At 34.2% G+C, this 13,259-nt stretch overlaps 2 protein-coding genes and 1 long non-coding RNA gene across 3 annotated transcripts; 2 read left to right on the plus strand and 1 right to left on the minus strand.

The window, feature by feature from the left end:
• The first annotated feature begins 6 nt into the window (after window positions 1-6).
• LOC140810042 (uncharacterized) lies at window positions 7-2,119 on the plus strand. Its single transcript, XM_073167847.1, has 2 exons — window positions 7-1,278; window positions 1,510-2,119. Exons 1-2 carry the CDS (start codon window positions 1,221-1,223, stop codon window positions 1,806-1,808), a joined length of 357 nt encoding a protein of 118 aa, XP_073023948.1. The 5' UTR covers window positions 7-1,220; the 3' UTR covers window positions 1,809-2,119.
• Window positions 2,120-3,282: 1,163 nt separating this feature from the next.
• Window positions 3,283-5,112, minus strand: LOC140810618 (uncharacterized). Its single transcript, XM_073168468.1, has 2 exons — window positions 3,526-5,112; window positions 3,283-3,423 (listed from the first exon to the last, which is right to left on the minus strand). The coding sequence occupies exon 1, from the start codon at window positions 4,970-4,972 to the stop codon at window positions 3,686-3,688; it is 1,287 nt and encodes a 428-aa protein (XP_073024569.1). The 5' UTR covers window positions 4,973-5,112; the 3' UTR covers window positions 3,283-3,423; window positions 3,526-3,685.
• Window positions 5,113-10,878: 5,766 nt separating this feature from the next.
• LOC140808753 (uncharacterized) lies at window positions 10,879-12,341 on the plus strand. Its single transcript, XR_012113007.1, has 3 exons — window positions 10,879-10,996; window positions 11,439-11,497; window positions 12,191-12,341. It is a non-coding gene; the product is annotated as an uncharacterized lncRNA (long non-coding RNA).
• The last annotated feature ends 918 nt before the right edge of the window (window positions 12,342-13,259 follow it).

A 13,259-nucleotide genomic window follows, 5' to 3' on the forward strand; every position in this document is an offset into this window, starting at 1 on the left:
CATTGTTCTATTTCCTGCTATGGGGGTGCAAAATTATGATTAATTGTGGGGAGAAAAATTTAAAATAATTTTTTTAATAAAGGTTTAATTTGTCCAATCACGTAAATGATCACATCTTATCCTACAAAACTTCACTATTTATCACTGTAATGTGATGTGTATCTCGTCTGATAATTGTGTTCCTACCAGCTTTTGCAAAGGTGATGCAATATTACATAAGTGCTATTAAGCTTCCATGTGGCAAAAAATTACTTCATGAATACTTTGTGGACCCTCTGCCCTTGTCTTTAAAACCTTTTTCGAAGTGGAGCATAGAATGAAAAAGGACATTTCAGTTTATACATTTCATTTAATTTTCTCTCTCAAGCAGAGAAAATTTTGGACCCTGCAATTAGTTGAGGCTATAGTCATTTGCAGGAAAGCGGCTGTGTATAGCTTTCGTATTATGTCTTCTCTCAACCTTAAAAGTCTGGTGCATTGAAACCATTTTTTGTGGTTGCCTCTTCCAAGTTTGAAATGCTGCCTAATCGGGAGATTCCCCACTATTTGTGAAAAAAATAGAATGTCCGCAATTGAGTCCAGGTCGAGAAGTTCCATGTTTTTTTAGGCTAAGTAGTTACACTAATATTACCCTGATATTTGAGTTCACTTAATTTTGATGTGGGATTGCATGTTTTTACTTGAGAAATTTCGTGCTTTGTTGACATGACTTTACACGTTCTATTTTTAAGTTGGGCTGTTGTTTTATAAAAGACATGAAAGTTTTAATTGTATGAGACTCCATGTAGGGATATGAAGATCTTATTGTGCAATTTGCTAATAAGTTCAACTGATGAAAATAGTAATTTCTGAGCTGGACATTCAATTTTGGAGCCAGAGTAAGAAATGAAGACTGGAATTTCAGGAAGTAACTTTAAACAGCAATAAACTAGGATTTGTGTTTGCATGCGCCTGAAAGTATTCCTTAAGTTTGTTATTTTTGTCATCTACCAGAAGCGAATTCTTGGTGATGTTGGTTGATTGTACTATTATGTTAAAGTTATCATCTAGCTTGCATACCACAATTTGTGTTGATTCGATGAAAAAGGATATTGGGTCTTGGGGGCTGGGATGGTTGTAGTTCTACTTCTGGCTGTGTTGTTCTCTCTTCTATGTTTCCATGAATCTGATTTACTGCTTTTTTGCTGTTATCAAATATCCTTTTGTAACAGGCTTCTCCGATGACCATCGGTGGCCGGCAAGCATTTGTTGAGGAAAAGAGGTCGACAAATTCTCGAGGTAAGTTGATACTGTAGTTAACTTGTTAAGCATGGTCATAGTGTTCAGGAATATTTTAAACTATGGATCAATCCACTTTGCTTATTCTATGGTGGTTCTTGCGGTTTTGTATTGTTAGTTTTTTTCTATTTGTGGCTGGTTTTCTTTAGCAACTGTTGATTCTAAAGCTTGTTATTCATGGACAATGTCATTACTTTCTTCTTTCGCTTGTAATTTTTATATTCTCCATAGGGAATTTCCGGGGGAGATTTCAAACTGGAAGGGGCTCTGGGTTCAGAAATGAGGGAGTCAGAGGGCGTGGATACTATGGAGGTGGAAGGGGTTACAGCAGGGGTGATTTTAATGGCAGGAGTGATTTTGTGAACAGGGGTGGTAATCGTGGAGGATCTTCAAGTCATGACGGGTATGAGAGGTCTGATAATAGTTATGGCAATAGAGGCCGCATGAACCGTCCTGGTGGGATGGGCAATGGCAGTGCTAAAAACATGGCGACGCGAGTTTCTTCAACTTCTCGAGGAATTGTAGTTTAGAGGGTGATGGTGAGTGAACGGTTTCATTTGGCATTTAATTCGATTTTTTGTAATTTTTACATGTTTAGAAAATCTTTTGGGTCGACAATTTTGTTGCAACTCGAACGTCTCAAACTTCCATCGGCTAACTAATTTGTTCGGGTCACCCCATTTGTGGGTATAATAGTTAATTTTTAGATGAGATCAAGTAGGTTTTCTTTAGTAGCACATATTGGTGACGCCTAAGGTACGGAATTCTTCCTTCATTTTGTATTTGGTGAATTTATCTTCCGGCCTTGTAAATTTTCAATTCATCACTTTTTTTCAGCCTTCGCCACTTGTTATTTAATTTCTACACCTACTTTTTGAATGTCACATTTTATTTGATTCCATTATTAAATTGACGCTTAAACTTTTGAGTACAAGTCCAGCTACTACTGTATACCAATGCTGCTGAGCACAACAAATGAGTAAAAATTTAGTGCCAAATTTTCCTTAGCTGAGTAATTGGGGGTTTAAAATCCATTTTATGATTGAAATAAAGAGACAACATGATTGCTCAAAGATTTGGCCACGATTGGTGTTAATAGTGGAGAAATCTAGAACCCTATTATCAAACAGTTTCCACGAGCTGAGTTGGCATCCGATAACAGTGTTTTCTATCATATAAGAAGAGTGCTTGTTTTTTTTTTTGGATGAAAAAAGAAGAGTTTTTAAATAGAATGGGCACCAACAGCGTCCGCAGCTTTCTCGACCTATCTTATTTTCAAGGAGCTGAGTGACAGACAACTTGATCGTTTATATAAACTATCTACAAATACAAGAAAATTATATGACTTTTCATAATCATGCTCTTTTTTTAAAGAAATATACACGATTCATAAAATTTAAAATGATATGTAATCCATGACGACGTGACGAGGGTGACGGGAGCAAATTATTTGTTTTTTGTTGGTAAAACCTGATTCTTATTTTTTATATAAAAAAAATCATGTATTAATTAATTATGAACTATTACATATCCACAAAATTTGAAAAAGGTACTTGACCCGTGCAATATGTTACATACAAAGTCCTCACTTATATAGAAAATCAATTTTCTAGTATCCTCTTTTAACTCACTCTTGACACACAAAATCGGTGTAAAAAACAAAGAAAGTAGCAGAAAGTTGCGAGGATTCAAGCCCTATTTCAACTATTGAAACATAAAATTATCAATTATGGGCATCTTTTGTTCCAATTTCGTTTGGATATCAGTTTCTTTGGGATCCTAACCTTATAGTGATAATTAGCGTCGATGTATAGTGTTAGCAGTATGCATGTTTCGAATTACCTTTTACCCAATTTGAAACTTGATTAGATTCTGCACTTCTTTCTTTTAGTGTAGCTGAAGTTTTATGGCATAGCGTAGCAGTGGTAGCATGCAATGTTTGATAAGCAACTGGAGTGCAATATTAAATTAGAATCAGGCATTGGCTTACATATAAAGTTCATTCAAATCTGGTTTTACATTTGCTAAACAATTACAAGGTTACATAGTGTCATCCTGAAATTGGGGTTCTAGGAATCAGAAAGTTCTCGCCTTTCAAGAGTCTTTACCAGTCTGAATTTGCACGAAAGATGGAGTTAATCTAGCCTTCACAAGTAAATATTCCGAATAAACATTCCTTGAAACAATTCATGTGATAACATCACAAATCAAAAGCCTGTTTAATTTTGGTGGAATAACAAAATTTACCTGTTAGACCGATTTAGTGAAAAGTAGAGACCTAGACGTGGAACCCAAGTGTCTAACTACACAAATCTGCTTTCCGGAGAACGAAAACATCTCCGTAAACATAATAAGCAAACATCCCATGAGATTTTTTTTCTTCTCAAATATAACAAAGGTAGTTGCATTAGTATCTGTCTCCACTATTATGCACCTTCTTGTTATTCTTGCTGACTCGATGCAACCATCCGAACCCTTTAACAGCCTTGGAAAACTTAACAAGATTAGGCTTTCCAACGCCTAAATTCATCTTCCCCGCTGACAATTTGATGGCTTGTCCTAAACTCATCTTCCTCGCTGACAATTTGATGGCTTGTAAGCAACACATATTGCCCTCCATCTCGTATTCATAGCCATACTCTTCATCGGATTCAAATCCGCTCTTCTTTTTACTAATCTTCTTCGACAACTTCGGCTTGGTTGTATCTGTTTCGTATGTCTCCCACAACGAGTCCATCCCTTCACCGCCATCCACATTGTGTCGCTCCTCGAATAACATGCACGCCAACGTCCTTCTCCACTCCTTTTCCTTCCTCATGGATCCATAAGTCCCAACATTTGAACCCATTGTCAGAGAACTCTCGGCGCCGTTTTCGCAAGTATAATCATCATTAAAGTTTAGCCTTTGAGAATGTTGTTTGACTTTGGGTGTATGCTCTTTTCTCCATTTAGTGTTGTTCACATTTATCTTATCAGCTGCTGCCCGGGATGCATTTCCCAGAGGTGACGACGCAATCTGTTTTTCTCCTATTTTTTCGGTTTCCTTGTTCACTAGTGGATCAACTTTCTTCTCATCCAATCTTGGATTCACCCTTTCAAATTCATCAAGCAATTTCAAGAAACTCTCCAATCTCTTCTCTTCCATCTCAGCACCAAGAATTGAACTTTCTTTTACCTTATAAGCAGTGAGAAGCTCATATTTGTTAAGGTTGAGGTCTACATCCAATGAACCTTCTTTAACACTTGATTGTAATCCTTGCAGAGGATTTTCTCCTGATTTTTCCTCCATAACCTGACCAATTTGGTTTCCTTCAACTCCCATCACTGCAGGGCCAAACAAAATTCTATACATTTCAAGATCCTCCAAACAGCCGAACCCTCCATTTTCAACTTCTTTCTTGGACTGCAGCCTTTCTAAAACAGACCAACAAGCAAACTGCAGATGGCCAACCCGGCTTTGACCGAATTCAGTTGATAAACTATCATGAACAAGGCCAGCAAGAACAGCAAAGAGGACAAGGAAAGTGGTAATGAAAAGAGGGTAGACAAAAGACACAAGTTTAAGAATGTAAGGTAAGAAGAAAACGAAGTAAGACAAGTAGAGTGGATGAGAAAGAATGACAGAACAAAATAAAACCAAGTCAGAGAATAAAAGCGTGAAAATTTTAATCTTGGAATCGCACAACTCAGACATTTATGTCTCTGTCTGTTTACTTAGCCTATGGGCCTTGAAAAATGGGAGATTGTGACGAAGGGAGTGTGCAGTGCAAGTGATTATAGAACGGAATGCGGCATGAACAAAGGAGCAAGAATAGGATAAATATATCATTTTCTTTGGAAAACTTTTTTTCTTTTTTCCTATCTAATCAAATAAATTTACCTTTTTCTCCGATGCACATGCTATTAAACACATTATCCATCTTACTAAATGGACAAATAAATCCCTTTTGTCTGATTACTTTTTATGTATCGTCTTTATGGATTCTTTACTCCATGCTTATAAATTGGAAAGATATTTAAAAAATATTAATTCATTATTAAGATGTTTTTTGCCATTAATATTTGTATATTATACATTGTGAAGACCACATTTATATAAAGTAAGGACTAAATGGTCCCAAAGAGTAGGCTTGGAGGGTGGACATGGTGAGCACGAGATCACCGGTTTAATCTTTTTTTGTCTATGTCGTCCCAGCTTTGAGTCTGTTAAACATAACTTTCTTAATGTTTGTAGGTTAATGAGTTGATCATTTGAGTTTACCATAGCGCACCAAAGATAACTACTGTAGGTTCTCAAGATTTTAAAAAAGAATAAGTAAGGATTATGAGGTGGGGTGTGATTTTATGTGCAGAATCTTGAACTGTTTTTAATAGTGATAATGAAATTGTTGGACTTATATAGGCTTATTGGGCTTGTTCATTGAATGAGAAATTGGACAAGGCCTAGTAGATGGCAAGTGGGAAATGTCCTACATTGGAAAATGAACATATCATTGGTGAGTTTATATTGTGTTATACTTTATGGAGGTGTAACAATGATTGGTCAAGAGGCTCTCTCTCGCGCGCACAGGCGCAGGGGGTGCAAATCATGGGCCCGATTTGCAGTGGAAAAAAGGCTTGACTTGTGTGCAAGCGTACGAGCGCAACGTGATTGCGTCGAATGTCGGACCGATCAAGGCAAAATTTCCCACCACGGTTAACCTGGCTTTTGCTATATTTATTTTCGAAAATGTAACCTTTGGTATTTCAGCTGACCATTGGTATTCCAAACTGAAATGACCTTTGGTGCTCCAGCTGGACTGACTTTTGGTGCTCCAACTGGGCTATATATAGAGACAACATAGTCCTTCAAACACATCCGAAAACACTCCCTTACATTCTGATATTTTTCGAAGTTGCTCTTGTCATCCTGTCTCGGCACCGGCTGCTGCTCTTCTGTTGTTACTCTGTCTCGTGATAAAGTTCAGGTACTTTTCGGTTCGCCGTCGTGGTGCGTTGTGCTACGGTACTGCTGGTTTTCCGTTGTATCCTGGGGAACAGACGTCCACGTTCATCCTCGCAGCACACACCGAAGGGGACGAATCTGTTTTAAGGACACTGTATTACATACAGTGGAAAAAAGGCTTGACTTGTGTGCAAGCGTACGAGCGCAACGTGAGTGCGTCGAATGTCGGACCGATCAAGGCAAAATTTCCCACCACGGTTAACCTGGCTTTTGCTATATTTATTTTCGAAAATGTAACCTTTGGTATTTCAGCTGACCATTGGTATTCCAAACTGAAATGACCTTTGGTGCTCCAGTTGGACTGACTTTTGGTGCTCCAGCTGGGCTATATATAGAGACAACATAGTCCTTCAAACACATCCGAAAACACTCCCCTACATTCTGATATTTTTTGAAGCTGCTCTTGTCTTCCTGTCTCGGCACCGGCTGCTGCTCTTCTGTCGTTACTCTGTCTCGTGATAAAGTTCAGGTACTTTTCGGTTCGCCGTCGTGGTGCGTTGTGCTACGGTACTGCTGGTTTTCCGTTGTATCCTGGAGAACAGACGTCCACGTTCATCCTCGCAGCACACACCGGAGGGGACGAATCTGTTTTAAGGACACTGTATTACATACAGGCCTCGGTTTGCGTTGTTTTAAGCATTGTGCTATTTTTTTTTCGCAATAATAGTTCGTTGTTCTCGTGTACCTTTCTGTTTGTGCATATACATTTTGTATAACAGAAATACGAGCTGACAAAAAGTGAAAATGCAAAATTTTGTAATTTATATTCATTTATGTGAGGTAATTATTGATTCCCAACCATCAATCTGATAGATTATTTCCGAATGATTGAACCAAGTTGCAAATTATAAAAATCGAATTAGTACCCTCCATACATTAGAGATTTATCAAAAAGCTGCCAGCAATTTGGTATCTAAACAATGTAATGTCCTAACCATGATTTCAACGGGTAGGTATCGCTAACTATTACAAAACATGGAATAAAATCTGTTTTGCTATTCCAATTATTAATGAAATCGTTAATTGTCATGTGCATCGTTGAAATGGAAATAAAAGTAAAATTGTTTATATACATGAAAGTCCGATAAACCAACATGGCTGTTCATTTAAAATATATATTTTCCAATTCTCCTATATATACATACACACACATATATATATATATGTATATATAGATGAGTGACACCTCATCGGTGTCCACATGAGTGTGCACAGTAGGTGTGCAGGATATCAAAATTACACACCTACCGTGCACACTTTTGTGAGCACCGATGAGGTGTCGCTCACCCACTGGATGCACAATTTTCCTATAGTTCATCACATCCAATGGGTGAGTGACACCTCATCGATGCTCACAAAGGTGTGCACGGTAGGTGTGAAGGATATCAAAACTGATATATATATATATATATATATATATATATATATATATATATATATATATATATATATATATATATATATATATATATATATATATATGATGAGTTTGTTTATTGTGTGATTTATTGCCTCTGCTAACCTACTTCAACGACAATGGTAAAATAATTAATGAAGTTGACATTTCACCACTTTAACTCAGCCTATTTAATGGTGAGCCAGTTTCCAAATAAGTTTTAGAGCTCATCAAACCCTAATATTAATACAAATAGAAAAAAAAAAGGGATAAGTTTTCCAAAATTTGACCATCAATGTATCAAATCCTATCACAACTTCGAAGTTAAGTGTGTTTGAACGAGAACAATACTGAGATAGATGACTATATGAGAAGTTCTCGTGTCGCACTATTAAAAAAATTATAAAAAACAAAACTGAGCTGAAAAAGAATTGTCTTTTAAAAGATTTTATTTTTAAATTTATTTATTTATTTGTATTATTTACATCATATTTCAAACCGACAAATTTCACTATACAAAACTAGTGGAATCGAACTCACTCGTGAACTCAGCTACCATCTTTATTAGCATTAAAAACCATATGGTAAATGTTTGATATCTAAATCGTTACGTGACCTTAAAGGATTAATTAATATGTGTTACACAACCTATTAGCTAGTAAAGATAAATATGATCATTATGGTTTCTTTTTGCTCTTCATTTACTCGTATAGAAAGAAACACTTAATTCTTTAGAAATTAATAGAAAAAAACATTTTTCATTATTTTTAACATTATCTCAAGCCACAAAGTTTTATATCCTAATTAAAAATATATTTTAAAAATTCCAACAAAGTCAAAATGACACTTTATTTGTCATAAATTTGGTACGACATCATGATTGCAACTTCTTGGATCCCAATTCATGATTAATATTTTATATTAATTATAACCAACAATCATATCCAACCGAATCGCAACTAACCAATGAAGAAAAATAATACATCTCAACCATGTCACATGATCCAACCATTGTTTCAACCATTATTATTTTTTAAAAAAAAATTGTTTGGCATTTAATCAATTTGTATCGTACAGAAGAAGAATATATGATTGATTTTGAATTTGATATAGATGCATATTGGAGAAATATAACGATAAACAATAAAAATTAGATAAAAAAAAAGTGGGTTTTATGCTCAAATTTGTGGATTATAAATGATCATTTAGTTTAAACAAGGTTACTTTTATATGGGTGATTATTTATATTTTTTGCGATAAAAGTGATAAAGTTGAAGGACTAATCGATTTAATTGTTTGATTATAGTAAAGTGAATTGTTTGATTGATATTTGCATCACATGGGGAACCACTCAATTACTACTTCATCATTTGCATGCTCTCGATCCCCAAACTCTTCAAATCCCTCAAAAGCACAAAATTGTTGCATAAAAAGGTGAAAATCCAACCACCCTTGGGTGAAAGGCATACCAAATTTAATTTCACCCTTGGGTGAAAGGCATACCAAAACGTCCTAAACCCAATTCAAATTACCAAACAGTTTGGGTTGGCTATTCGATCTGGTTCAGAAGGCGCTGAAGCTCACCTTAATGGGTTTGGTCCATTTGAGCCAACTAGCATTCCAAATAAATCTCAATCTTAGAATAATGGGTAATTTTTTTTTAATATTTATGGATTGTGGACGTCAGTTCTTTAAGTCGGGGTACATTTAATTTACCAAATAATGACTGTTTACGGGTTTTGAGACGTCGCCTATGCTTTTACCAAAATATGATTGTATATGAGTTTTAGATGTTGGTTTTCAAGTCGAGGTGTCTTTACCAACTAGACTGTTTACGGACCTCGGATGTCGGTATTCGGCTCGAGTCGCCTCCGCCAACCCGGAACTATATATGGGTATTATGTGTTTGTCCAAAATAATTATGATTGCTTAATAATGTCTTAAGACACATTCAAATTATTTATGCAATTTTATTTAAAGTACAAGTGTATCATACAATGTGAGGTTTTGAAATGCTTAATTTTTGTCGGTTTTTTAGATGTATTATTTGCTATGTATCTAACGAACTTGTTGATCTTTTGATTTAATATGCTTGATTGGTTCATGCAATGAGAACTAAGGAGGTGGTGATGTTCGAGGAAGTTTTGGTGCACTAACTTTTGTTTTTCGACTATTTTGACACAAATGTCGATGTGACATCAGAAAATACTGACAAGACACCTAAAAATGTTGGCACCCCATTGAAATTTGTTGATGTGTCATTGGAAATTGATGATGCGTCCGATGTCATGTCCACAATTGGGCCAAAATAAGCAAAATTTAAAAGTTAATCTACAAAAACCAGAATTTGAAAATATAATTAATCAAAAACAAAATTGGATAAGTGAACGATCAAAAAAATTATTTTCACATACAACTAATATTGGATTATTTTATTCAACAAAATTAAAGAGTTATTTAGTTGGATATAGATATGCATGATATCTTATTTTATCTATATAAAGCTAAATCTATAACGTGAGCAAAAATTTGTGTGAGACGGTATCACGGGTCGTATTTGTGAGACGGATCTTTTATTTGGGTCACCCATGAAAAAATATTACTTTTATGCTAAGAGTATTACTTTTATTTGAATATGGGTAGAGTTGACCCGTTTCACAGATTATGATCCGTGAGATGGTTTAAATGAGACCCACTCTTATTTGAGAAGGCATTATCATAGAGCTAAGTGGAAAAATCTTTGACATCGACATCTTCAAATCACTAAAATTATGCAATATACGAAAAAAAAAGTCGAGAATGTGCTTGACGGAGATGCATGACGCAATATATCCAATTCAATTTTGGGTATATATATATATATATATATATATATATATATATATATATATATATATATATATATATATATATATATATATATATATATATATATGTAAGTCCCGAGATTATATCACTTTAATCTGAGATTATTTAATTTACGAATTTTGGAATGATGAATTAGATTCCACGATTTTTGTAATTAATTAGGATTGAAATTGAATTAAAAAGAGTTGTGAGGACCAAATTGTAAATAATGAAGATTTCAGGAGATAAAGTGCAATATTGGGTTTGAGTGGACACTTGTCATTGCCATGCTTGTTGGATGTATAACATTCTCAATTCCTTCATAAAGAAACAGCAGAAACCGAGCTCCATAGTTGAAACATCCTCAATCTTGCTTGTATCTTAGAAAATTGGTTGTGCAAGATCCGGTCATCCGATTTTTAATCCTGAGCATAGTTTTGAGATCCCCTCGTCAAGAGCTACACAAGGACGTAAGTTTTATTAAATTTTATCTTGATTCGAAAATATGATGTTGGAGAAATTGTGATGTGATCATTATTATGTGTTCTGAGAATACTAGACATGGCATAATCGAAGTCAGATCGAAGAACAGACTGATTATGAAATTGTTATGATTTTCTGATTATATCGATTGAAAATGGGACAAATTTGGATTATGAATTGATTATGGATTATATCAGATATGGGTTATGATTTGCAATTAATATTTGGTGAGGTTGTATTGACGAGAATATTCAGATTGTTCCGTTAAATCGTTGATTTGAATTAAATCCAGATTAATCAGATTCAGAGTTGAATTGAGAATGAAATATTGATATTATGATTCTCGATATATCGTTTCAGATTTACAGAGACAGTCTTGAATTCAGAACTGATATTGATATTGTGCATGTTTTATATTGTCATTTCCAGATTGGGTATGGACAGAGTTGAAGGTGAGACTTCGTCTGCGTCCGACCGAGAAGATAAAGGTATTAATAAATGTTGATTCGGGATTGCACAACTCGAGTTAGGTTTAACTTGAGTTTCCCAAAATCACATACTTTATTTTATTGCATTGATATTTGCAAATTATAAGATTGATATGTTTAAGTCTATTGAATGATAGCAGAGCCAGAGTTTGAATCTAGGACAGATCAGCCTAGCTAGGGCAGAAGCGCCAAGTCTTTGTCAGAACTGCTAAGACCCGAAACTTGTGGTATATCGATGAGCTTAGATGTAGATCGACTTCTATTGTAGACATTCGATATAGCATGCCCAAGTCTAAGTCTTTGTCAGAACTGCTCAGATCCTAGACTTACGGTGTATCGATGAGCTTAGATGTAGATCGACGTCTATTGTAGACACTCGATACAGCATACCAAAAGTCTAACTTAGATCGGGATCCCTAGATTAGAATGAGAGATGAGTCGAGTCTTAGATATTGAGACTAGAGTTTGATTTACAGATCCGTATTAATTTATGTTTCGTAGATTAAGATTCATGTTTTATTTACATACTGGTATTGATACATGTTGTTTGATTATGCTACATGTGATAAGATATAATTCATGCTTTTATGTTAATTCAGTTAACTGCATGTATACATTGTTTATACTGGGATATTTATATCTCACCGGAGTTATCCGGCTGTTGTCTTGTTTTGTATGTGTGCATGACAACAGGTGGGGCAGGATCAAGGTCCAGAAGATGATGAGAGATCGAGATTAGAGTGGTGATCACAGACTTGGATGTAGATAGGTTTTATTACTTGATTGTAGTAGTTGAACCTAGTTTTAAATTAGATGCATGTTATACAGGATTTGTATTATTATACTGGTTTGTATAATAGAATGATTTCATTACCTTCCGTATTTTAAAAAAAAAGAAATTTTTAGACCCTAGTTTATCTTAATTGATAATTAAAATCCAAAGATGATTAAGAAGATGATTAGCGTCATGATCCCCACAATATATATATATATATATATATATATATATATATATATATATATATATATATATATATATATATATATTATATATATATATATTATATATATATTATATATATATATATATATATATTTCAAATCGTTGTTACCACAGAACCTTTGGAATCGACTGTAACGTGTCCAACAATTAAAAAAAGGATATCAATAGCATAAATTTAAATGTCTAAAGAACATAAAATTATTAAAATTGCAATAATTAATAGTGTCCTACAAATCTACAAAACAATATAATAAAAATAACATCATTATCAATTAGTGTGCCTATTTATACTCACGATTTTTTATGTAATATTTATATATTTTCATAAAAACACATTCATTACAAAAATGAAAAAAATAAGATGTTTAATATAGCTTAAGCGAGTTTTTTTTTATAACACTGGCTATTAGCCTATTGCTTGACTTGATATAATTGAGATTATAGTAAAATTTTAAATTGTTTTTATCTTTAAACTCGTGTTAAATCCGCTTAAAAATTATAATGATTGATCGTGACACTTCACGCTTTTTAAAACCATAAGTAAAATTATATGCGACTATAATTCCGAATATATATGTATATATAGACACACACTCCATCCAGTAAAATGAAAGAGAAACCAAGCTAAGCTTCAAAAAATAGTTATTTTACATCAATATATTTTATTAAGTCTTCATTAATTGTGCCATAGTGTAACATACACATTTAAAGCTATATTAAAATCCTGTAGACCATAACTTGATTTGCAAAAATAAAGCC

This window comes from Primulina eburnea, chromosome 13 (assembly GCF_022965805.1).
Source record: "Primulina eburnea isolate SZY01 chromosome 13, ASM2296580v1, whole genome shotgun sequence".
NCBI classification, from domain to species: domain Eukaryota; kingdom Viridiplantae; phylum Streptophyta; class Magnoliopsida; order Lamiales; family Gesneriaceae; genus Primulina; species Primulina eburnea.